General features: G+C 43.5%; 2 protein-coding genes across 3 annotated transcripts in view; one reads left to right on the forward strand and one right to left on the reverse strand.

Annotated features, from left to right (window-relative positions):
• LOC310842975 (cholesterol 24-hydroxylase-like) overlaps nucleotides 1-8,243 on the forward strand; it is a 30,927-nt gene extending 22,684 nt beyond the window's left edge. The window contains exons 15-16 of the mRNA XM_083735350.1: nucleotides 1,822-3,815; nucleotides 7,195-8,243. Of these exons, the coding sequence (XP_083591476.1) occupies nucleotides 1,822-1,989 (168 nt within the window). The 3' untranslated portion in view covers nucleotides 1,990-3,815; nucleotides 7,195-8,243. The remainder of the gene's footprint in view (nucleotides 1-1,821; nucleotides 3,816-7,194) is intronic.
• A 6,145-nt stretch (nucleotides 8,244-14,388) lies between these two features.
• HHIPL1 (HHIP like 1) overlaps nucleotides 14,389-26,571 on the reverse strand; it is a 33,031-nt gene continuing 20,848 nt past the window's right edge. For both annotated transcript variants that reach the window (XM_083733129.1, XM_083733128.1), the window contains 6 exons: nucleotides 23,308-23,434; nucleotides 21,039-21,184; nucleotides 18,458-18,539; nucleotides 18,197-18,279; nucleotides 14,720-16,292; nucleotides 14,389-14,487 (listed from right to left, as the gene is read on the reverse strand). In XM_083733129.1, the coding sequence (XP_083589255.1) occupies nucleotides 15,670-16,292; nucleotides 18,197-18,279; nucleotides 18,458-18,539; nucleotides 21,039-21,184; nucleotides 23,308-23,434 (1,061 nt within the window). In that variant the 3' untranslated portion in view covers nucleotides 14,389-14,487; nucleotides 14,720-15,669. The remainder of the gene's footprint in view (nucleotides 14,488-14,719; nucleotides 16,293-18,196; nucleotides 18,280-18,457; nucleotides 18,540-21,038; nucleotides 21,185-23,307; nucleotides 23,435-26,571) is intronic.

The following is a 26,571-nucleotide window of genomic DNA, read 5'->3' on the forward strand; positions in this document are numbered from 1 at the left end:
TTAACCTGAGGTACCACTGTAGCTAAAGGGACCTCCCACTGCCACCGCGCTGCCGCTGCATAATTCTGTTCTCACCCTGAGGTAAAGTTCTTAACCCGAGGTACTACTTCCGGGTTAGCGGAGTCTGTAACCCGAAGTGTTTGTAACCCGAGGTGTTTGTAACCCGAGGTACCACTGTACACTGCTTTTCACCACAAATGGTCACAAAGTGGTTTTCCACTACCAACAATAAAACTATCAATCCATCAAAATAACACAAGTGTTCAAAACAAAAATCACAGGTTAAAAACACATTCAGTAAGTCGACATGGGACACCTTGCTTAAAACACCCACTGAGAAGGAGGAGAAGGAGGAGGCATGTCTGATCTCAGCTTAGGATGTAGGGCCCACAACACTGACTGCACACTGGATACAAGCTTTGCATCTGAGCCATGGGAAACCACTAACAGAGACTGTCCTGAAAATCTCAGAGATGGGGAAAGAGATATAAGGTATTAAGGAATCCAGCTGGCATTGTAAAGAAAGAATTCAGAGTGTACTTAGAGCGTGTTCCTGGTCCTTCCTTTCTGAAGTTGAATTGTTAGGCATCACATGACATCAGACGGTCAACAAGTACCCACCTGTCAGAAGTGCAGAGAGTACCTTGGTTCTCAAACCTAATCCGTTCTGGAAGTCCATTCCAAAACCAAAGCATTCCAAAACCAAGGTGCGTTTTCCCATAGAAAGTAATGCAAAATGGATTAATCTGTTCCAGACTTTTAAAAACAAGCTCTAAAACAGCAATTTAACATGAATTTTACTAATGAGACCATTGATCCATAAAATGAAAGCAATAATCAATGTACTGAACTATAAAATAAATAAGACAGTATTGTAGATGATAGAAATAAAAATGATTATTTTTTCTTACCTGCACTGATGATAGTTACTGTTTGGATTTAGGGGGTGGGGGTTTTTTTTATCCATTTCCGCAGTCATTCAATCAATCAGTCAGTAGGTGAAGTGGGTTCCACACAGGCACAAAAACAAATCAACCGAAAAAGCCTCAAAAAAAAAAAAAAAGCACCAAACCTAATCAGTTCTGGAAGTCCGTTTGACTTCCAAAATGTTCAAAAACCAAGGCACAGCTTCTGATTGGTGCAGGCGCCACGGAAACAATACCCGGCAGCCACATTTGATGTTTGACTTCCAATAAACATTTGAAAACCAGAACACTTACTTCCAGGTTTTTGGCGTTTGGGAACCAAGGCGTTTGAGAACCAAGGTACCACTATACTGGATTGGGGCTGCCGGTTGCATGCTGATTTCAGGTTTAACTCTCTGTATTGTGGTCCAGAAGGATTCCAAGGCAAGTGTTCTCATACCCCATGTGTCCAGAGAATATACAGTGGTACCCCAGGTTACATACACTTCAAGTTACACTCCACTAACCCAGAAATAGTTCTTCAGGTGAAGAACTTTGCTTCAGGATGAGAACAGAAATCGTGCTCTGGCGGCAGCAGGAGGCCCCATTAGCTAAAGTGGTGCTTCAGGTTAAGAACAGTTTCAGGTTAAGAATGGACCTCCGGAACGAATTAAGTACTTAACCCAAGGTACCACTGTATAGATATATTTGAGCACTAATTTGAGCAGGGGGGGGGGGAGTCTTGCTGCTCTCAGTAGGTGGTGGCAGTCAGTATAGCTGGTAAGCTGGGGAGAAGGGCGTGTGAAGGGACCCCATGAATGTCACACAGAGTCACTTGGAAGGACAGGATGAAAATGCAATAAAATTAAACACACCGAGCTCACTATTCTATTTTGGTTTTGTTTGCTTATAACAGATGGAGGCTAAAGTGGTGATGGCCAAGTTCCTGCAGCGGTTTGAATTCCAGCTGGTCCCGCCTCAGAGCTTTAAGATTCAGGACACAGGAACACTGATGCCATCGGATGGTGTGGTGTGTCGGCTGAAGCCACGCCGTCAGATGGGCGGGGATGGAAATACTTATTAGAACGTGTTTAAAAGTGCACTTTATACATGGAGAGAATAACTGGGCGCACTCTTCCCACCTTGGATCAAATCAGGTGTCATAAGAAAGCTGCAGGGATAGTGCAGGATAGTGCACACCCTGGAAATGACAATAAAGATTATTGTATCGTATCGAGAACAGACATCCCCCCAACCCCTGTGGGTCAGGCTGCCCTCCAGTCATTCACAATATGCTTTTATGTAAAGCAGTATCATGGGTTCACATGGTTTGAAATCAGAGGTGTGGGGCTTTGCAAGTGCCGCCAATCAGTGAGCTGGTGCTTGCCAAGAGCACAAAGCTTTGTAGATGCCAATGATCTGCTTGGACCCCCTCATCTCTAAAACTCTAACAAAACAGTGTAAGACACCACAATAACTGTTGCAGAGCACTTTGCAAGCTGCAGCCAGCTTCCTAGTCATTTTTGCACTTTTTTGTATTCATATAATTCATATATTCATTCTTCACTCCGGTCTCCTGTCACGCTGATGTGGCCCATATCCAGAGACATGAGTACACGATGAGCAGAGTTCAAAACTCCTCAGCCATGAGGAGTAACATCTAAGCCTAATGTATTGCAAATTAAATCAAACAGAACAGAACAAAGAAAACATGGCCTCTCTGTCTCTTGCTCGGAGGTAAAGGCAAAGGGACCCCTGACCATTAGGTCCAGTTGTGACCGACTCTGGGGTTGCGGAGCTCATCTCGCTTTATTGGGCGTACAGCTTCTGGGTCATGTGGCCAGGATGACTAAGCCGCTTCTGGCGAACCAGAGCAGCGCATGGAAACACTGTTTACCTTCCCGCCACAGCGGTACCTATTTATCTATTTGCACTTTGACGTGCTTTTGAACTGCTAGGTTGGCAGGAGCAGGGACCGAGCAACGGGAGCTCACCCCGTCACGGGATTCAAACCACTGACCTTCTGATCGGCAAGTCCTAGGCTCTGTGGTTTAACCCTCAGCGCCACCCGCGTCCCTTCTTCCTTGGAGAGAGAACTGCAAAAGCAAAAGCAATACAGAGCGGAAACAGCGTATCTCAATTTCCTCTCACAAGACTCCCAAAATCAGTGCTGGAATGTAAACAGACATGTGACATGTAACAATCCCACACACATACCTGCAGCTCGGGAGGAATGGAATTCTCAACATGGATTCCCCTAACAAGCTCCATCAGGAGAAGCCCTTCACAAGGACATGCACTTAAGAAAATGGGTGCCCCCAATTTGGTTCTGCAGGTGTCTGGGGCGAACCCCAAGAATAGGGAGGAGTACTCCATGTGCCAAGCTAAAATGCTTGCACAGATGGAGCGTTGCACAGATGGCGCAAGCGTTTCATTTCCTCCATTTTTTCTCCTATGCAAAATTTAATCGGTTAACCAACCCCCATCCACGTGATTTGGTGATTCTGGTTTGTTAAATGGGACGCTGTAACCAGGTTTTACAATATCCATCTGTTTCCCATCTGAGAAAAGGGAGCAAGCAGTGAGACCAAGCCACTAGCGGACTAGTCCTTTCCCAGTAAATCAGGGATGGACACCCTTTGGCTCACCTGATTCTTCTTGGACTCCAGGCTCCCATCATCCCTGCCTACTGGCCATGCCAGCCGGGGCTGATGGCAGTCGGAGTCCACAACAACATCTGGAGGAGCTCAGGCTAGCCACAAATGCACTAAAAAAGTTTGGAAACTGTTCTTGCAGCCTGTGAGTCTCCCTAACACTGAGAGAAATTGTTTCTACTACTGAATACAGTGGACCAGTGTGATTATGCCAATGTGTTTTGCATATATATGGCCTATACAGCCTAGGACCCTCGTACCTACAGGACTGCCTCTCCTGGTATGCCCCACGGAGGACCTTACGGTCTTCAAACCAAAACATCTTGGAGGTCCCGGGCCACAGGGAGGTCAGGCTGGCCTCAACCAGGGCTTTTTCAGCTGTGGCCCTGATCTGGTGGAATGCTCTGTCACAAGAGGCTAGGGCCCTGTGGGACTTGACATCTTTCCGCAGGGCCTGCAAGACAGAGCTGTTCCACCAGGCCTTTGGCCAAGGCACAGTCTGACCCCCTCCTTGGTAATCCTCATAGAATTCTAGCCAATGGTTGCCATTAATTTGATTCTGAATTGATTTTAGAATGATTTGATTTTAGAATGTATTTTAATTAATTGATTGTGATTTTATGTAAACTTTTACTTTTACTGTTGTTAGCCGCTCTGAGCCCTGCTTCGGCTGGGGAGGGCGGGATATAAATAATTTTTTATTATTATATCTTGTTCTACTTTGCTTCCAAGAAAATGCCACTGTCCTGCAATCTTTTTTTTTTCCTATAAATATTTATTAAGATTTTTTGTAAAGAAAATGCATAAATAATAAACAACATTGCTTATATCATAACAAAATTTCATAACTTGTTTAGACTTCCTCACGTCTCCTGCTCCCACTTACATTGTTGAGAAGCTTTTTCCAAGCAAATTATCATCTTGTTTACAATCTTATATCCACTCATTTAAGTATAGTCTAACAATTCTCCAAAAGGTTTGTATTTTCCTTGATCTCACTTATCATCAGATTCCAATCTAATTTAGTGGTGGCCAATTATTTATGATCAAGCATCCTTCTTAACATTCAACCAGATTACAATATTTTTGTAAATAAATCTTAAATTTCTTCCAATCTTCTTCAATCCTTTCTTCTCCCAGGTCTCGGATTCTGCCAGTCATCTCCGCCAGTTGCATATAGTCTATCAGCTGCATCTGCCATTCTTCCAGTGTGGGTAGATCTTGAGTTTTCCAATTCTTGGCAATGAGTATCCTTGCTGCCGTTGTTGCATACATAAAGAATGTTCGGTCCTTCTTTAACACCTTCTGGCCGACAATACCCAGGAGGAAGGCCTCTGCTTTCTTAGTGAAGGTATACTTAAATACCTTTTTCAACTCGTTATATATCATTTCCCAGAAGGCCTTCACTTTAGGGCAAGTCCACCAGAGGTGAAAGAATGTTCCTTCATTTCCTTTACATTTCCAACATTTATTATCAGACACATGGTATATTTTGGCAAGTTTAACTGGGGTCATGTACCATCTATATATCATTTTCATTACATTTTCCTTCAGAGCATTACATGCAGTGAAGTTCAGCCCAGTGGTCCACAACCTTTCCCAGTCCTCAAACATAATGTTATGCCCAATATCCTGTGCCCATTTTATGATGGCCGATTTAACCATTTCGTCTTGTGTGTTCCATTTCAACAGCAAGTTATACATTCTTGAAAGTACCTTAGTCTTAGGTTCTAACAGTTCTGTTTCCAACTTCGATTTCTCCACCTGGAACCCTAGCTTTTTGTCATTTTTAAATACTTCTTTAATCTGAGCGTAATGTAACCAGTCTCGCACTTTATCCTTCATTTTCTCGAACTCTGCAATTTCCAATTGTCTCCATCTTTTTCTAGTATTTCCCAATACTTTGGCCATTTGGCCTCCATATTGGGTCTTTTTCGGGCCTTAGCCTCCAGAGGCGAGAGCCACCTTGGAGTTTTATTTTCCAATAAGTCTTTGTATTCGGTCCAGACATTGAATACTGCTTTCCTGACAATATGGTTCTTAAAGGCCTTATTGATCTTTACTTTGTCATACCATAAGTATGCATGCCAACCAAAAGCGTTGTTAAAACCTTCCAAATCCAGTACATCAGTGTCTTTGAGAAGTAGCCAGTCTTTTAGCCAGCAGAAAGCTGCGGCTTCATAGTACAGCTTTAAGTCTGGCAGGGCAAAGCCCCCTCTTTCTTTCGCATCAGTTAATATCTTAAACTTAATTCTGGGCTTTTTGCCCTGCCAGACAAATTTAGAAATATCTCTCTGCCACTTCCGGAAACACTCCGTCTTGTCCACAATTTACAATGTTTGAAACAAAAACAACATCTTTGGCAATACATTCATCTTAATAGCAGCAATTCGGCCTAACAAAGAAAGCTTCAATTTTGTCCAACTGTCCAAGTCTCTCTTAATTTCAGACCAACATTTTTCATAGTTATCCTTAAATAGACTCAGATTTTTTGCTGTTATATTTACCCCTAGGTACTTTACTTTTTTAACCACAGTTAGTTCTGTTTCTCTCTGAAACCGTTCTGACTCTGTATCTGTCAAGTTTTCCCCCAACACCTTAGTTTTCTGTTTATTTAGTTTAAATCCCGCCACCCGACCAAAGTCTTGAATCAGTTGTAATACTCTTTTTGTACTAGATTCTGGCTCCTGCAGAGTCAAAACTAGGTCATCTGCAAAAGCTTTAAGTTTATATTGTTTCGCTCCGACCTGAATCCCTTGCACCAACCGGTCCCCTCTAATCCTATTCAAGAGCACCTCCAGAACCGAGATAAATAACAGAGGGGAAATCGGGCAGCCTTGTCGTGTACCTTTTTCAATTTTAAACTCTTCTGTAACCACATTGTTAACTATCAGTTTTGCCTTCTGTTCTGAATATATTGCATCAATCCCATTCTCAAAACCCCGTCCCACTCCCATTTCTTTTAAATTTCCCTTCATAAATTTCCAAGAAATATTATCAAAGGCCTTCTCCGCATCTATAAAAATTAACACTGCTTTTGTATTTATGTTTGTTTGCAAAAGTTCCAAAATGTCAATGATGTTCCTTGTGTTAGCAAACATATGTCTACCTGGGAGAAAGCCTGCCTGGTCTTTATGAATTACTTCATTTAAAACTCTTTTAAGTCTGCTTGCCAAAATATCTGCAAATATTTTATAATCCACATTTAAAAGGGAGATGGGACGATAGTTCTTGAGTTGTGTCTTCTCAATTTCCGATTTTGGTATCAATGTGATGAAAGCTTCCTTCCACGATTCCGGTGCCTTCTTTCCCTCCATAATTTCATTACTGACCTCCATCAATGGTTGTATCAAATAATCTCTTAATGTCTTATAATACTTGGAGGTCAGGCCGTCTGGCCCTGGAGATTTGCCCAATTTCATGTTCTGAATGGCTTGTTCGATCTCTTGTCGTGTTATTTTGCTGTTCAGGAGTGATCTATTTTCTTGTGACAGTTTTTTAAGTCCATTTTTTTCCAAAAATTGTTTAATCTCAACCTCATCCTGTGGCCCTTGAGTGTATAATTTTTTGAAATATTTCTGAAAACACTTTCTAATCTCCACGGGGTTCTGAATGTTTCTTCCTTCAATTTCCAGGTTTGTGTGTCCTGCAATCTCTTGGCACTACTTTCTATTCCCAGATGGACAGCTGAGGACTCGGCCATGCTTCTTCCATGCAATTCTAAAATATAGATGTGCTTTTACCCTTGCAAGATTGAATATACTGCCTTTGGCTGTACTTGAGGGAGGATTCCAACAAGTCCCACATGAAAAACGCTTATGTCCCTGTGGGAGATGGCAGCACCAAATCAGTGGTGCATGGCCTCTTGGCTTGCACTAAAAAGACTTGAGGAATGAGGTTATCGCCCCTCTTTTATTGTCCGTTCCAGGTTGCCCAACTACTGCCACAGTGTCCTTTCTCTTGGCAGATCAAGATGAGCAGGTGACAGCAAGGGTTGCAAGGTTTTCAGCTGGGGCAATTAGAATAAGATCCACTATTTGACTATTCAAAACCCTAAGATGTATTCTATATAATTGACTTTTTAAATCTTTATTCTTTGTATATTGTATGGTTGTTTTACTGCTATGGCCGGTGGCTGATGCAAATAAAGATTCATTCATTCAGTGCTTAGAAAGCATGGAATGGAGTGGTTTTCTGTTTCATCCTGGCTTTCTAGACAAAGGTCTGAGAAATTCCCTCCTTGCCCCCACTCCTTTGCAAGGGGAAAAAACCCACTCTTTAGTGATAGATTGGAACAAATGACAATCGGGGGGGGGGGGTGGAATCTGAGCTGAGCTGGGATAGCTCAGGCAGTAGAACACAAGACTCTGAATCTCAGGGTTGTGTGTTTGAGCCCCTTGTTGGCCAAAATATTCCTACGCTGCAGGGGGGTTGGACTAGATGACCCTTGTGGTCCCTGCCAACTCTATGATTTTCTGATTCAAATTGCTGTTTTGCTGTAATGGAGTTTTAAAGGGTGTTTTCTCTGAGGGGCGGAGGGAAACAGAAGGGCGATAAGTGTGGATGAACCCCAAATATTTGAACCGAGTCACTCATTCAGTTCAGAAGCAGCGTGGGTTGCATTGAATTGTATATTGAACTTAGTATAATAAATGATTCTTAGTGTAATAAAAGTCTAAATGAGGCTGTGTACATTGATTTTTGGGCTTAGCAGATTTAAGCGGACTAAAAAAGATAGCGCTGGGTTCGAAAGATGTAGAATCTGTGGAAGCATAAATAAAGAACTTCGCAAGGTTTTCAACAAATTGTATTCAAAGGGTTTGAAAAGGGTTCAGTGCTTCAAGAAGAGTGCAGAGAGCAAGAGATGGTGTAATTCGTTTTTGGCGATTGCGTAAATGGTATAAAAAGGAAATGGAGGCTCAAAGTTAGGCTTTCAAAAGAAAGGCAGCCACGGAAATGCAGTGAAAACAGAGTTTGCGCAAGTTGATTTGAAAGAACTGATGTGCAAATTTTGAAAAGAAGTGGAATTTGAGTTGAGGAAAGAGTGAGACTGAGGAAGTGGAGCTGAAAAGAATAAAGATTAAAAAATGGATCTGAAAGAAGTGGTGGATTTAAAAGAAGGGAAGCTGAAAGGAGGTTTAATAAGTAGTTGAAATTATATGAAATGGAGAAAAATACTGATATATAAGCTGAGAAAGCAGTCAATATACCAGGCTGGATCCAGAGACTTTTGCTCAAAGAACTTGCTATTCAGAAGAACAACATATCCTTTCAAAATGTGAAATGTGTGAAAAACTGTAAACACGAAACTTTTTTGGTAGTCTAATGTTAGGTCACAACTACACCATACCTTTAAAACACATGGCTTCTCCCAAAGAATCCCAGGGACTATAGTTTATCCCTCACAAAACTACAATTCCAGGCACCCTTAACAAACTACAATTCCCAGGATTCTGTGGGGGAAGCTGTGCACCCTAAATGCATGGTATGCCTGTGACCTGAGCTTTTAATATTATGCAGGAAACTTGGTTGGTTTTTGCAGCAACAGGTTTCCAGAATTGCTTGGCTGACATTAAGCACAGTAATACTGGTTTGCCATCTAGTGGTTGTCTGGATTTATTTATTTTTTTAGGGTCTCAAAGCGACATGGAAGTATCTCATAGTTTCAGTGAAAATGTTTATAAAGGAACCCTGGAGGAAAAGATGCTTTGAGAAGGAAGGTGGGGTTTGGGCAGATGTTAACAATACTTTTCACATATTTGGTGAGGTGAAACTTCTCACTAACTAACTAACTAACTAACTAACTAACTAACTAAAGAAATAAAGGAACCTTGAACACACTCATTACAGTGGTACCTCAGGTTAAGAACTTAATTCGTTCTGGAGGTCCGTTCTTAACCTGAAACTGTTCTTAATGTGAGGTACCACTTTAGCTAATAGGGTCTTCCACTGCTGCCGCCGCCGCCCAATTTCTGTTCTCATCCTGAAGCAAAGTTCTTAACCCGAGGTACTATTTCTGGGTTAGCGGAGTCTGTAACCTGAAGCGTCTGTAACCTGAGGTACCACTGTATTTATAAAACCAAATCAGGGGTAGCCAACCTGGTACTCGCCAAATGTTGCTGGACTCCAGTTCCCATGGCCAGCGGTCAAGGAGTTGTTGACCAGTAACATCTGACAGGCACTGTGCTGGTTATCTGTGAGGCAAAGGCTAGTAGAATTTCACAGGAGGCGGGGAGACAATGCTTTCTCCGATCTTTAAAATACATTATTGAGGTCATTAAGGAGTGGGTGCCAGGAGCAGGTCAGCAATAATTCGCACAGCTTCAGTGAATTTAACTCTCTTCAAAAAAAAAAAAGACAGCCCAGGAGACCAGGCCTAGTGAGCACATCATCTCTTCCCAATGGAACTTGCCCCTATGAAGCAGTTGTGGGGGCTGAAGGTCCCTGTCTTCCCACAGCCCCCTAAGGCTCATCCTCTGGTTCCTTCTCAAGCAACCTGAGACTGTGTCATCTTGCCTGTCTCTGCTTGGCCCTCTTCATACCTCTTTGGATTCTGGAAGACCTGGGGAGAGGGAGGCTGGTTGCAGCAGGAGGGGGAGACTCCCTGGCTTCTTCAGCAACTCTGCCTCTTGGCCTCCCTTCTCCAGCTTCCACTTCTGCCTGTGATTCTGGGCTGCTCTCTGCCCCAGCCTCTTCCTGCTCACTAAACCCTGTTGCCTCTTCACATTCTGACATCACCTTCTCCCGGTCTGCGCCCTCTGACCACTCATCATCGTCCCACCACCATTCCCTGGGCTCTGAGCTACCTTCCTTTGGGAGTTCACCAGCTTGTGCCTCCCACCACTCGCCTGCTTCCAGCCAGCCCATAATGTATGAGCAGGATGTTAGTTTCTGTTTGCCACTGTGCAGTGCTTTGGAGTCACAAGACTCTGTTTTGCGTTCCACACATTCCAGACTGTTGGAAGTCTCACGGGAGACGGATGTGATGTTTACTGGTTTCCTTTTCCTTTGTGTTCAGTTGCCCTCTGCTTTCAGAGAGAGGATGTATTTCTTTTCTGTCTGCGTAGCTTAGTAATAAAACCCTTTAGCCATGTAGCTCATCCTTCCGCATGCTGCTTTGAAACTCTGCGTAATGGGGAATGTGCCTGGAACCTTATCAGAGGCTCAGGTCGTTAATCACATCGGAGGCAATTCTGAAGGAGCTCGGAGGAGCTCGGTCGAACGCAGGTTCCGACACAGAAATGGGGCACTGGAGGGCTGTCTTTCCAAATGTGTCCTTGTCCCATTGCTCCAAACCAACAAATGGTGTTCAGGTTCTGAGGACAAATTAATGACTCTTCTCAAGCCAGAGGCTGCTCCTTCCTCACGGAGGGTTTCTGATCTGGAGGCATTTAGACACATATTGCCTCAGAGCTCCTTTCAGAAAGGGAAAGTCATGTTCTGGTCCACCCCCACCTCAAAAATAATATTGTCAAGTTGCAAAAAGGTTCAGAAAATAACTTTTCTGTTACTAATTAGTACAAGGATTTGTTTCAATTATGTGTGTGCACAGTCTTAAGATTGCAACACTAAATACACAGAGGACGAAAAAAGTTCTCTTGAGCGCAGTGCAACTTGCTTTTGAGTAGAAATGTATAGAAGTGCACTGCAAAGGAAGTGTCCACCTGAATCATAGCCGAAGGGGAGCCATCATTTTGCCACATAGGGGAAACGATCCTTTCAGACACTGCGTATTGGGAGGGGAATTCTACAACCCTGGGAAAGGAAAGGAAAATATTTTGATCCTTGCATAAAGCCTTTTTTTCTTCTTCTCCCAACATTCAACGCAGCAGAAAATGGCACAAACATCATTACCTTTAATCATATTACTTCTGGGTCTATACAATCCAGGAAATGTGAAGCTTTAGGCCAACCTGGCCTTGACTCGATGTTTTGACGTCCTGGTTTCCTTCCTCTGCATGATGCATTAAAAACATATTGGCCTTGACAGTCCTTAGTCTGGATTTCCTGACGGTTTTCTCAGACTGAGTCATGTCTTGTGGGTTCTTTACCTACTTCCCTGAGACTCGTGGTCTTTCAGTTTTCTAGTTAACAGCGCAATAAAAATGATCGGATGAAAGACTGAATGTGTTTGGGATGCACGGATTCAGGTTTACCAGGGGGAAAGTCAGGCTGCCCCAGATTTGATTACTGTCCCAGCCCAGCTCCCCCATGCCAAGGGGCTTCCAGGCCTCACAGTGCCTCTGCTGCTACATCACTCAATTTAAAAAGCACCAACTTCTAAAACAACCAGAATGTGATGGGCTCAAACAGGTTTTTAACTTATTAACAGGTTGCTGGAATTGGAGGATGCAAAATCTGAAAGGAGAAGAGAACACATCCAGATGGTTTCTTGCACGGTGAGGGCACGACAGTTGCTGCAGTAGACACACCTATGAATCAAGGTGTTGCATTACTTGCGAAGTCAGACATCTGAAGGCATCTGAAGGCAGCCCTGCTTAGGGAAGCTTTTAATGTTTAATAGGTTATTGTATTTTAATATTCTGTTGGAAGCTGCCCAGAGTGGCTGGGGAAACCCAACAAGATGGGCGGGGTATAAATAATAAATTATTCTTATTCTTATTCTTATTATTAGTCAGGTATATATACCGGTAATTATAAAGAGAGCAGCACAGCTGGAAGCCTGCTAAGCAACTTGCTAAACAGAACTGGGCCAGTAAGGTATGTGTGGCTATGATCAGTACCGGATTTACGTATAAGCTAAACAAGCTATAGCTTAGGGCCCCACTCTCTTGGGGCCCCCCAAAAAATGTAAAGGGGGAAAAACTGGATGTACATTTCCAAAATATGAGATAAAAAAACAAATAAAATAAAACCTACATATAGCACCAGTGTTTTGTGGGCTCCTATTTGTTATGTGCAAATGGCTTTAGATACCTATTAGGTCCATAAATTACCATATAGCATCTATTCAGCAACAATTTGTTGTTGACAAAGGACAGCTAGACCCCATAAGGAGCCCCATTACCTTCAGTGGCTTAGGGCCTCATCAAGCCTAAATCTGGGGCCCTGGCTATGATTACGTACAAACATGCTCAGCAAATGCAATAAACGCCAGTTATTGGTGCTGCAATTGCCATTTCTCTTACATAGAAGCACCTTCAATAGCAGTCACTTTGGAGTAGGCATGATTAAAACTGTTGTCACATTGCGTGCTGCTGCAATCCTGTCTGGTCCATGGGCCAAATCTGGTGCGCTAGGCCTCCCCCATTTTTCTTGTGAGGCTGTTTCCCCCCAAACCACACATTTCCCCCCATAACAGAACTACCCGAGGGGGAGGTGGTCAGGTAGGCAGTCCCTGCAGAAAGCAGAAGTAATAGGGACCTCCATCTTGCTTGATCACCATCTCCCCTCACCAGTACAGGCCAACCTTTGGCAGTGGGGTGGTGGAACCCACTTGCCAATCACCCCATCACATCATTGTCAGATGACTGACAGGTGGGTGGTCCCGTCCAGCTGTTAAAGTCGGCCCATGGGGCGTGGCCCCAAAAGATTCCTAACTCCTGCTATGCATTTCTAAAGGTAAAGGGACCCCTGACCATTAGGTCCAGTCGTGACCAACTCTGGGGTTGTGGCGCTCATCTCGCTTTATTGGCCAAGGGAGCCAGCGTACAGCTTCCAGGTCATGTGGCCAGCATGACTAAGCTGCTTCTGGCGAACCAGAGCAGCTCACGGAAACGCCGTTTACCTTCCCGCTGGAGCGGTACCTATTTATCTATTTGCACTTTGGTGTGCTTCCGAACTGCTAGGTTGGCAGAAGCAGGGACTGAGCAACAGGAGCTCACCCCGTCATGGGGATTCGAACCGCCGACCTTCTGATCGGCAAGTCCTAGGCTCTGTGGTTTAACCCACAGCACCACCCGTGTCCCTTATGACTTCAGTGGGCATTATTCTCAGGTAAGTGTGTATAAGACATTGTCCCACCTTTCATTTATATGAAAAGTTTCTCATAGCTGTTGAGATAATCTTTAAATTGCGTAGGCAACTTTTCAAAGGCCAATAATAATAATAATTAAACAGGCACACACTTTTTAAAAAATAAGCGACAATTGTAAATATTAAAAGACCACCTCCAGATTTTCTGAATTGCAATTTTGAGAGAGGAAAACAAAAACACAGAGGAATACAATTTTCTTCATACCAGCTACCTGGAAACCTCAGCTGGTGAAGTGTAACTGTTCATCAGAAGCAATGCTATGGCTTCTTGCATATTAGCTAAAGGTAAAGGGTCCCCTGATCATTAGGTCCAGTCATGGACGACTCTGGTGTTGCAGCGCTTATCTTGCTTTATTGGCTGAGGGAGCCGGCGTACAGCTTCTGGGTCATGTGGCCAGCATGACTAAGCTGCTTCTGTCGAACCAGAGCAGCGCACGGAAACGCCATTTACCTTCCCATTTATTACTTTACCTATTTATCTACTTGCACTTTGACGTGCTTTCGAACTGCTAGGTTGGCAGGAGCAGGGACTGAGCAACGGGAGCTCACCCGTCGTGGGGATTTGAACCGCCGACCTTCTAATTGACAAGCCCTAGGCTCTGTGGTTTAACCCACAGCGCCACCCTGCTGTTTATAATGTTTCCCATCAGTTACCTTGGGTTATAAGACCTAGGCCCTTGGATCCACATTAACAGTCATGTATCTTTTAAGCACTTAAGAATTTCTGAGCTTGGGTGGGATATTCTCCATAATGTTTCAGTTATTTCTTTGTAAAATGTGGACCACAGAATATAAATCCTTACATCAAAGAATAATATTAAATCACCATGAGATGTTTGCCACGTGATCTTATTTTTAATCCAGCTTTCCAACACAATCGTTCTCTTATTTACAATGGAAACCTTTTAAAAAATAAAAAAGGGAAACGAATGCTGGCTAAACAAAAAAATTCCTTCCAGTAGCACCTTAAAGACCAACTAAGTCAGTTCTTGGTATGAGCTTTCATGTGCATGCACACTTCTTCAGATACACAGAAGAAGTGTGCATGCACACGAAAGCTCATACCAAGAACTGACTTAGTTGGTCTTTAAGGTGCTACTGGAAGGAATTTTTTTGTTTTGACTATGGCAGACCAACACGGCTACCTATCTGTAACTGGAATGCTGGCTAGTTATATATTACTCCCATTTGTAAAATGGCAAGCTTTCAGTGACCACAGATGTGGTCAGTTTAGAGACAGTGTACTGCTTTTGTACATCTGGTATACACAAATAATTGGCTAGATCCAGACTTTATTCATGATTAAGCGGTTGAAATCAATGGGTGGTGCCTAACTTAAATCTCGTTGACTTCAATGAGTCTACTCTATGCAAATGTAAGCGGAGAGTGAATGGAAAACTGATAGCTGGGGAATATGAAGCTCTATTAGGTGAAGTCAGAGAGAACTGCTTCCAGATGGGGGCTTAATACTGTAAACATGTGGTTCAGGTAGTGCTCAGTTTTCTGGCATCAGTTCCCCCCTCCCCTGCCCCAAATTTATCATATTTTTTCACTAAAAGGGTAATCCAGACTGAATGCAAAGGAAAGGTGGACTGGCATTTTGAGGCCAATGACATAGTGTGGAAAAAAACTTTCATGTCTTAGAAACACCCACCCCATGATAAACACTAATCTGAAAGAGATAGGGATATGGTGTCAGATTTTTGTTAGGGTAGAGGCAGCCAAAACTGTTGAGCTTTTTTTAGGGGGGGGGAGAGCCTTCTGTGTTAAGGGTGCCGAGAGCAATTGGAGAACACTTTTCATCTTGCAGAGCTACATTTTGCAGAGTGTTTTTAACGAGCAATCCCTGTTCCCAGAGAGTTCTGGGGAATGCAGCTCTCTGTAAGGAACAGAGGTCTCCTTGCAGCACTCAGTCCCCACGATTCTATGCAAGAAGCCATGATGTCCAAAGTGCTACGACACTGATTTAAACATCTAGTGCGGATGGGGCCCGAAGTCTGGATCTAGTCATTAGGATTTCTAAACCAAGGTGTGTTAATTACTCATTAAGGGTGTGGGTTTGCTTGTTTATTTGACAGGACAAGACTTGGTACCATCCCGTGATTCCATTCTCCCTACTGTTCAGTCTCGAAAACATCTTCGTGACTACATATCACTCCCGCGTCTTCTTTGTGGGAGCAATTGTGCCTCCCAATGTTTGCGTGGGAGCATTCCAGGAGTGTCTTCTCACGCCCTGTGCACTGGACGTCATCAAGGAGAATGGGAAGCGAGTGACCCTCCCCGAACGCTGCTTTCTTAGTTGCCCGGATCACAAAGGCAAAGCCCAGCTGGCGGCACACGACCGCGGCTGCCTTTGAGTTCCACAAGTCGTCGCACACGGTGCCCCATTCTCCATTGATAAAAATCTCAACCCTCCCCCGATCTTTCCCCTTCGCATTGCCGTCCATTATCCGGACTGCACCATTCCGTGGCTCCAGGGGAGCACTGGTGGGCTTCTTCCTCCTCCTCTGGCCTCTTCTTCCACCGGCCCTTCCTCCCTTCCTGGGCTTTGGGGCTCTTGTTCTCGGTGCTGCCGTCGTCATCTGCACTCTGTTCTGGTTTCTCATGAGGGTCAAGAGTTGCTCCAGCCAATCTGGAGTTGTCGCTCGAGGAGGTCCTGCAGTTGCTCTGCTCCTGGTTGGAGCTCTAGTCGTGGCTCTTAGCTTAGGGCGCTGTGTTGGCTTTTTAATTATAAGCTCTAGAGTGCAAAAACAGAGACGTGGGTCAGCATTTTAAACAGACCCCTGAAGACCCTGCATCACTGCTAGCAACAAGCCAGGAGTTGCCTGGAAGATTCAGGACCCAGGACCCCTCCAGAAGATCCAGATCTTCTGAATATTGAGCGTTCATCCCAATTTTACATGGTTTTGTGTGTTCTGTGGTATTTTATGTATTCAGGGGCTGCCAGGACAATATAACACCAGTCCTAAAGGATCTTCACTGCCTCCCGGTACGTTTTCGAGCACAATTCCAAGTGTTGGTACTGATCTTTAAAGCCTACACCCATTCACAGAAATTGGGTTCTTATTGGATAAAGGCGTGGAACAACACTGCAGGAGAGCTGGGGTGGCCTGCAATGGCACAGGAGCAGGGGCCCAACCGGTTCTATGGAGCCTGGAGCCAGCTTCTAATGGGGTCGTATTTGCTAGGCTGCAACCTCTCCCCTTTACTGAACTGCCATGCTTGCCGCAATAAAACCCACATGGCTTCCTTGGAAGATGTGGCGATGGCATTATTACGCCAACTCCGCAAGCGGAAATGCAGGCACATGTTTCTGTGGGCTGGGATATTTCTCTCTCAAGATTTCATCGTGAACCGGTTCAGTACACCGCCTGCCATCTACCCGCTCTTCAGAAAGCATCTCAAACGCATTGTTCCTTTCTTTTTCTTTTTGCTGTACCCTTCATTACTACTTCAGATTGGCTCGTTACAGCCTGTGGGAGAGCCAGCTTGCCTAATATGCCAGATACGCTCATCCACTGGTGGCTGAAAATATCGAGCATTCAGAGCCTATTCTCTTCCGTAATTGGAATGTGAATAAAGGGAGAAGAGTTGCTAAGGGCAACCCATGACACATTCTGCACAAGGGGACGACAACGAACCTTTCCCTTTTCAGTTCTTAATGAGAAAGGCAGCAGGAAGAAGACCTATTTCCTTTTACCATCACAGGTTCCAAAAGCGACTGAGCTGTTTTCTCCCTGCTATTTCCCCCCCATTCATCAACCTCAAGATCTAAAGAAATAGTCTTCAAAGGGTGTTCAGTGTTCATGCCACAGTTGCAAAGAGCCTATGGGAATCTCCTTGATTCGAGCAGCATATTTTTTACATGACTTTCACAACTATTAGAGTGATGTTTCCTCTAAGAGAAAAGACCCACTTCTGCTTCGTGCTACAGAATATGTAGACTGAAGAACTTTTTACCGGTCATAACATGGATGAGTATTTTATCCACAACATGAAAATGCCTGTGCAATTCTTCTATAAATCGCCTTTTGCCTTGTTGAGACTAGCACCTCACAAGAAGCTTGATGCAGCTTCAGAGTAAAACTTCCTGTATGTTTTAAATTATGGCTGTAAAATTTTCAGTGGTAATTATATTGTGAATATAAATAAATATAAATATAAATAAAACATTTTAGTGCAAAGGCATCACTTTTTGCAAATGAAAGAGATTTTGACCTTGGAAGGCTTGCAATAAATGAAAACGTCGGCAACCCACCCTAGGAAGTTTTGGAAGGACATTCATTGTTTCGTTTGCACTACAAATGCAGAATGAGCAAACAAAATTCAAACACCAGCAAAGAGGGCCAAGGCAGCCAATTTTATTTGTGAGAATGGAGCTCAACTTGCCATTTTAACAGTCAGTTTTCTTGCATGCAGCCATGCCTGCTTCCTACTTGAAGCTACAAGCTTGAATGAAATCGAATTTCTTTGTGTTTTATGTTCTGAACTCTGCATCCAGTTTCTTGGCTTGTAGCCTCCATCAGCCCCCACCCCCCTGAAACCAGAAGCGTTCATTAAAAATTCTTGTGCGAACCAGAACTTTGCCCCTCAGAAATCCCCAATGTGAATATTCATAAATAAAATATATGCGGCACTCACTTTCCTTTGGAACAAACTTTGTGAGCTTGCCTTTCACTTTCACTGGTAGAGGCTCAACGCGGCATTTCCCAGGCGGTGCTCTCCTGAAAAAAATAGGAAACAAAAAAGAGATTATTATAATGAAGTCTAGCCCTCCTCCCCCTCATCCCCCAATGAAATGTTAATGGTTGTGAGAAGAATAAAGACTACAGAACAAAAATTGAAGCACTACGACTTGAGTTTTCTCCTTCATATCAGAGAATAAACATTTCTGAGCCATACCGTGACGTGTCAACCATTTTGTAAACTACACCATTGGGAGCGGTGGCACTCGGGACTCCAGTTGACATGAAATAAAGTTCTCCTTCATGGAAAAAAAAACAAAAACAAAAGAAGGCATGAATCTTTCACATGTATCCTGGGGGCTCCACCGAGTGCTTTACTATCACAAAGCTAAGTAGCACAATGAAGTTTGTCAGCAGCAAACTCCAAAACCAATGATTGGGGGATTCTTATGCATTCTCCAGATCGTCAAATCGATTTAAGTAAATGAAGACTTGTGGTGTGATCTGGGAACTAGAGACCTTTTCGGTGGTGGCCTCATATCTGTGGAATTCTGTCCCAAGGGAGGGAAGTGTGAGACCCGCCCCCCTGCTCCACTTTACTGGATTTTTTTAACCTATTCAGTTCAGCATAGCAAGGGAGTTCCCCTTCATGTATGTTGAAACTACTACCTTATTTTCAGATAGCCTTGTTTTGCTTCCAGGTATAGGTAAAGGTAAAGGTAAAGGGACCCCTGACCATTAGGTCCAGTCGTTGACAACTTTGGGGTTGCAGCACTCATCTCGCTTTACTGGCCAAGGGAGCCGGCGTACAGCTTCCGGGTCATGTGGGCAGCATGACTAAGCCACTTATGGCGAACCAGAGCAGCACACAGAAATGCCATGTACCTTCCCGCTGGAGCGGTACCTATTTATCTACTTGCACTTTGACATGCTTTCGAACTGCTAGGTTGGCAGAAGCTGGGACCGAGCAATGGAGCTCACCCTGTCACGGGGATTCGAACCGTCATCCTTCTGATTGGCAAGGCATCCACGTCCCATTGTTTTGCTTCCAAACTGATACCAAACGGGTGGTTTCATGTCTATTATTGTATCGCATACCTCATACAGCTCCTAAGATCCAACTCTCTACCTTGAGACTCTCATTCCTTAAAACGACATCCATTTATTGGCTATTTCAGTGCAACCCCCTTTTTTAAAACGAATGGTCCATCTAGTTGTTATCCATCATCTCTGTTTGCAGCAAGTGCCATCTATTTGAGTGTCCAGAACCACCACCAGCCCTCAGTATAGCTCAGGGATCTTGGCAAAAAGTCACAATTGCAGACGTCAAGAAACTTTGGTTTACAATTGCTGGGGGCCAAAACTCATAAACTGCAAAATTGTGGATGCTGCTGCTTAGCAACAATGCTCAACACTGACGGGGTGACGCTTTTGCCCGCATGTGCTATGGATTGTAAAATGAATTTTCTCTTATAAACCCGTCTTGAGCAAATCATGCTGCAGATCTAATCAACAGAACTGCCCAAGGGAGCGTCACTATCTCAAAGGTCCTTCCTCTCGTCCCTGAAGTCTCCAAATCCATAGACCAAGGAATCATCCACATAACTGAGCACCCTGGGTTTTGTCATATAGAAACTCCGACGGTGGCTATTATCATTAGTTTCCAATTTCGACAACTGAAAGCTTATCTTTTTCAAGAGTTAGCCTTAACCAATGAAACTGATTGAGGGTTGATTTGGGATCACGCTTCTTCATGAAATGCACAAGTAATTTATGGAATTCATTATTGCAAGATGTGCTGATAGACTTTTTTAAAAAAAGAAAAGAAAAAGAAAACCCACAATGATTAGATAGATTCATGGAGAATAGAAACAGGCGCTAGCTAGGATGAGCCGAAATGGAACTTTCATGACTTAGGGCATCCCAGGGGCCAAAGGACAGGGAAGTTCTTCCCCTCCAACTGAAGAAAAGGAGGCAGAGGGAGAGATCCAGAGATACAAGCAACCGTGTTGTGGGGTAGAGAAACCTCTGCTGCGATTACTACTTCACTGTCACTACTCCAATGGGAAAAAAATATGTCATCCTGGGGTGGGTGGGAAACCTGCAAAAAGAACTGTAGAAGAAAACACCATCCAAATGAACAGGATGGAGGAGAAGCACAGGCAGCTGACTTGGCACAGAACATCTGACATGGCAGAAGCTCTCCAGGGGTATCAGAAGGAACCTTTCCAAGCCTTACCTGGAGAATGACAGGTAAGGACTAAACCTGGACAAAGCATGTGCTCTGCAACTCAGCTGTGGTCCCTGCCCAGATCATAATGGTGTGTGGCCAAACTGTCTTAGCAGTGAATACGTTTTCCAGGGGAAAGGCGATGGAGTGGGGGGAATAACAGCTTGACGGATCAATAGCACAGAGTTGCAGCGGACCTAAGGTGGGCTGAGGAAGAAGGCTTTGGAGCAAAGAATCTGGCAACCGAGGAATGAAGAATTACGTTTGCCCAAAGAGAAGAAGAAGAGTTTGGATTTGATATCCCGCTTTATCACTACCCAAAGGAGTCTCAAAGCAGCTAACATTCTCCTTTCCCTTCCTCCCCCACAACAAACACTCTGTGAGGTGAGTGGGGCTGAGAGACTTCAGAGAAGTGTGACTAGCCCAAGGTCACCCAGCAGCTGCATGTGGAGGAGCGGGGAAGTGAACCCGGTTCACCAGATTACGAGACTACCGCTCTTAACCACTACACCACACTGGCTCTCTGAGAGGGTTAGCCACACATATTGTTTAGCAATTTAGTGCTTACCGGCCTCGTCTTCAGCAAAAGAGATGATATACTGATAGTAGTTATTGATAAGTCCAGGAAACATGCAGGTTTGCCCTGTTCCCATGCATATTTCATTGTACTGCCAATCTCCAGTTGCTCGATTCTCTCTCAAGGACATGAGGCGCCTGTAAGATAAAAAGCAAATGAGGAGCCCGGGGTGGGGCAGGTGCTTATTAACTTGCATAAAACAATTTGAGAGAGAACTTTGTTTACGCCTGCTCCAATCAAGATGATTAAATGTGTTTCCTCCCTCTCTCCAGAATACTGGGTGCCTTCAACAGCAAATGGGAACTGAAGATGCACATAAGGACTGCCTGCCTTTTTGGCACAGCTGAAGTGCACTCCTGAGCCAAATTAATTTGCAGCTCTGACCGCGAATGATGAACATCATTTGCATATTGAACAGGGGAGGTGTCAAGCTATAGCTGAAGGTCAGTCTTTGTTCTACAAGGATAAGAACATAACAATTTTTTTACCTTTTAAATTGTCTCCTTATTTCCAGTACCTAAACCCTATTGCCATCTTAATCATGAGGACTAGATACCTTTTTTTTTTAAACAGGCAAAGGTTGGATTCCTTGGAGCACATAAGGCATGGGAACTTGCACATGAAACCCATGGAATATATATTGCTAACTCCAGTTAAACATTGGCATATAACTGGTCTATTAAAGTCAGGACACTCGTGAGCTTTAAAACCATGAAGGCTAGAAAGGCCACCTGTAATTGGAAGCAAAGTATTAAGCACTGAGAATATATCAAGCTGTCAAACACTATTTTAACTAAAGACAATTTTTTGAAAACGTTTATGGCAGGGCAAAATATTCAGATTCCTCTGGACTTAAGTTAAATATAATTTTGACTGCATGCAAAGCATGTTTACACATAGAACAGCAACATTAACCCCTAATCCTACTACAGATAGGTAGCCGTGTTGGTCTGCCATAGTCAAAACAAAAAAAATTCCTTCCAGTAGCACCTTAAAGACCAACTAAGTCAGTTCTTGGTATGAGCTTTCGTATGCATGCACACTTCTTCAGAATCAGAATTCTTCAGATTCGTCTAACATTGTGTATGCCATCAAATGCCAACAGTGTCCTTCAGCTCTCTATATTGGACAAACAGGCCAGAGCTTACGCCAAAGAATAAACGGACATAAATCGGACATCAGGAATCACAAGACAGAGAAACCAGTAGGAGAACACTTCAATCTCCCAGGACATTCTATACAAGATCTCAAAGTAGCTGTTTTACTACAAAGGAATTTCAGAAATAGACTGGAAAGAGAAGCTGCTGAATTACAACTTATCACCAAACTTAAAACCATGGAGAAACCTGGTCTGAACAAAGACCTTGGATTCTTATCTCATTATACATGACAAAGCCATTTTTCACCTTTTCACCCCTTGCTTTTTCCTGTAAGACCTATTGCAGTCGTTAAGAGTCGTCAACAGGCTCATCACAGCTATCTGCCTATCACCCATTCCCACCACCCTTCTGAGTAATAACCCTCCCCACCTTCTCACTATATAGAAGGGTTTGGAAACTTCTGTTTCAGTGTATCTGAAGAAGTGTGCATGCACATGAAAGCTCATACCAAGAACTGACTTAGTTGGTCTTTAAGGTGCTACTGGAAGGAATTTTTTTTGTTTTCCCTAATCCTACTGTTACCTTCATTGACTTGAACATTCGTACGAATATAAAGAAATAGGCTAATGGGATACACGAGTCAGTTGTGATAACGTATTAGTGGCTGAACGCTAAGCAATCATTGGCAGATTGTTCAGTGTTTACAGCGCGATAGGTTTTTGCATCTCATACTTGAAAATTCTGACAGGAGGAATTTCATTCAGTATGCATTTAAAGCCACAAGATATATATAATTGGCACTTTCTGAAACAATAATGTAAAGCAAAAACAGAGTTATCCTTCAAAGTTCATGCTGATCTGAATTTCCAAATGCATTTCTCCAGCCAACAATGTTTACAAAAAAATGCACATATTAAGGGAAAGTGTGCATTAAAATGTGCTTATTAGGAGAATTTCACATTAAATGCAGATGGATTTTCATGAGGATGTTCTTTAAAAAATATAAGTAAAATAAAATTGCTGCAAAATGTAGAGAACTGAATTTAAGATGGGGGTAAAATGAGGAAACTGGGAGATATGAAATTAACAAATCCTCTCATCCCCGACTCCAGCTGGAGTTGTTTGTTGCTCACCTAATGGCCGCTCTGCCTGTCACTTACCCGCTCATAAAATCTCCAAATATGTACACCCCATTCAAGTTTGGAGACTCACAACCCCGATAGACATAGCCTCCTGTCACTGACTTCCCCATTTTGTGTGGATAAGCATATATGGGGAGAACATCATCTGCAGAGTGGGGAAAAGAGAATTATCATGCCTGGAGGATGCAAATCGGCCATTTTATAATCATTCATATATCACGGTTCACTGAATGCTGGAAAGCGTTACACTGAATTCTGTTTTTTATTCTATAGCTTGCTTTGTTTTAGACCCCCATAGAGTAGAAACAGTGTTAGAAACTGAGATGTGAAAGCTAGGAGCTCAATGGCACCTTAAACTTAGGTTATGGGCACAACAATGGAATATCTAGGCTCACTTTTTTAACATAACAAGAATACAAAGCTGAAAATGAAGGAACTGCAGCTAAAATATTATGTTCATTTTTCACATGGACTAGTCCTTCCCCTTTTTGAATTATGGTGCTGGAGGAGACTCTTGAGAGTCCCATGGACTGCAAGAAGATCAAACCTCTCCATTCTGAAGGAAATCAGCCCTGAGTGCTCACTGGAAGGACAGATTGTGAAGCTGAGGCTCCAGTACTTTGGCCACCTCATGAGAAGAGAAGACTCCCTGGAAAAGACCCTGATGTTGGGAAAGATGGAGGGCACAAGGAGAAGGGGGCGACAGAGGACGAGATGATTGGATAGTGTTTTCGAGGTTACCAGCATGAGTTTGACCAAACTGCGGGAGGCAGTGGAGGACAGAGGTGCCTGGCGTTCTCTGGTCCATGGGGTCACGAAGAGTCGGACACGACTAAACGACTAAACAACAACAACAACAGTCCTTCCCCTGTCCACCCCCCCAATATTCTTAAGAGGGTCTTTTCTCCAGTCTTCAGAAAGTAGCTGGAAGTGGGGAGGCAGAAAAAGGTCCTCTTTCCATCCAATCTGCAGTTTTAAATATGAAATCTTAGGCGCAGTACTGTTCCCAGAGCTCAGAAACAGCTCGCGATAATGAAATTCCCTGTCACAAAATGAGCCTAGAACAATGGGCATTTCGAACACTGAGTAGAAACAAGAAGGTATATTTTACAGAACCTTCTTCCAAAGACAGCAGAATTTACAGGGCTCCTCTTCCAGAAGATATATCAGGGTTTTATTCCCCAAATACAACATGGTTTAATTCAAAATCCAGTTTATTTTAGCACTTAAAAGTCCCCCTAATTAATGTTGCATTGTCTGCTTATTGTAGCTCTGGATGTTCCTAGCATGAGCAGGAACATAGGAACCTGCCATATTCTGAATCAGAGTAAGTCCATCTAGTTCAATATACACAGACTGGAAGCAGAGAAAAGTCCCAGCCTTATCTTCAGACACTAGGGGACTGAACCTGGGATCTTTGCCACTGAGCTACAGTCCTGGCACAAGCCACAAACATTTCTAAGGCAGTGCGTGGGAGCTGGTTTTGAGGCTCTGCTGCAACCTTTATGAATGTATAATACATCATAGCAACATTTATGAACTACAGCCAATCCTTGTTTTGTGTGGGACTTCTGTTCCAGACCCCTTCCCCCCATGCATCAGCGGAGCATGTGTAAGCCCGCCACTTTCCATGACATCTTTATGACATTTTGGTGTCTACTTCCAGATTCAGCACTATGCGCATGTGCACAATCACGTGGCGTCCAGACGATCCTAACCGGGAGTTCCCTGTATTATAAACTGATACACACACAAATTTGAAGTCTGCCCCAGGCCTCTTGGCTTCCATAAATAAGTCACAGGAGCGTCTACAAACAATTTTTCACAGGGGAAGGGCACCATGTTGGATCATTCTGCTTCCTCCAACAAGAAGGGGAGGATAACCTGATGAAAGAATACCAGCCTAATTGCACATGATGTCTGAGCTCATAATGGCTTCTTCACTTATTGCATCATCTGATTTATTATTTCAATCTGATGACAATTAAAAGGAGAAACAAACTGCAATACTGCTTATGAGTGTCAGTCATCGGGATACAGACCCGTGCTGACATTCATCCCTTTTGCTCAGATCCAGTTAGCCAATTTAGTTCAGATGACACTCTAGTCTGAAGTCTAGACTTGCATGCTGGCCAACTGATCTGAAGTCTAGATTTCACAACCCTTCTCTACTGACCTGGCTCAAAATTTAAGAAGCTAGCTTGTTTTCTAAGCAGCAGTGATGGAATTTTATAAAGGACAAGGTAGCTTTTTAAAAACAACAAACAGAATGACTAATCTGTGCATTGGATTAAGAGTTTAGAAACTAGGTTTTTATTGCTCTAACTAGACTGTGATTGTAAGCATTCTGGAATCAAGTTCCAGTGAAATCAACGAGGCTTACTTCCAAATACATAGGTTTAGGCTTGGGACTCCTGCATATTTATCCCTTATGGTAAAAAATAAATAAATGCATTTCCTAGGGGAAAAACAGAACACAGAAGCCGGTAACATGTATGCCTCTGTGGGATTTTCATTAAGTAATAGTCTGGACAGCAAAGCTAAATTTGTCTTTTCCACATATTTGTCGAGTCCCTAATGCAACCACTCTGAAAATCTGGCACACTAGGGCATCATTAGCAACATAGCTGGCTAAGAAGCGGAACAGCAGAAACGGAACTGCAGCTCAGATTCCTTTTCCACTTCTCACTCGCTGTATAATCTGAAGAGCAGCAAGCCTGCTTCAGCACATTCTGCAATTCAGTTCCTATCCTCCTGGCTTGAAATTGTGACTGGAAAGTCTGAAGCTAGGTCTGCGGCTTGTGACTCTTCAAGCCTGAACAGAGCCTACCAGTGGCCAGATTGCTCACCAGAACAAGACAGTTTGAGCATATCAACATCAATCCTGGCACAACTGCACTGGCTTTCGGTTAGTTTCCAGGCCCAATATAAATGCTTGGTTTTGACCTATAAAGCCTTAAACAGCTCAGTGCCTCAATTCCTTAAGGTCTGCCTCTTCCCATAAGAACTGACCTGGTCCCTGTGCTTGCCATCTGACGCCCTTATAATAATAATAATAATTTATTACTATACCCCGCCCATCTGGCTGGGCTTCCCCAGCCATTCTGGGCGGCTTCCAACAAATTATTAAAATACCGTAATACATCAAACATTAAAAGCTTTCCTAAACAGGGCTGCCTTCAGATGTGTAATGGTGGTAAGGGGTTACTTGTGCGTAAGTTGCCTGCTAGTTGTGTCCGACTGCCTGGGTCACCATGCCTTGGCTGACAGCACACACTCCGT

Source organism: Podarcis gaigeae, assembly GCF_964106915.1.
Source record: "Podarcis gaigeae genome assembly, chromosome: 1".
Taxonomy (NCBI): Eukaryota; Metazoa; Chordata; class Lepidosauria; order Squamata; family Lacertidae; genus Podarcis; species Podarcis gaigeae.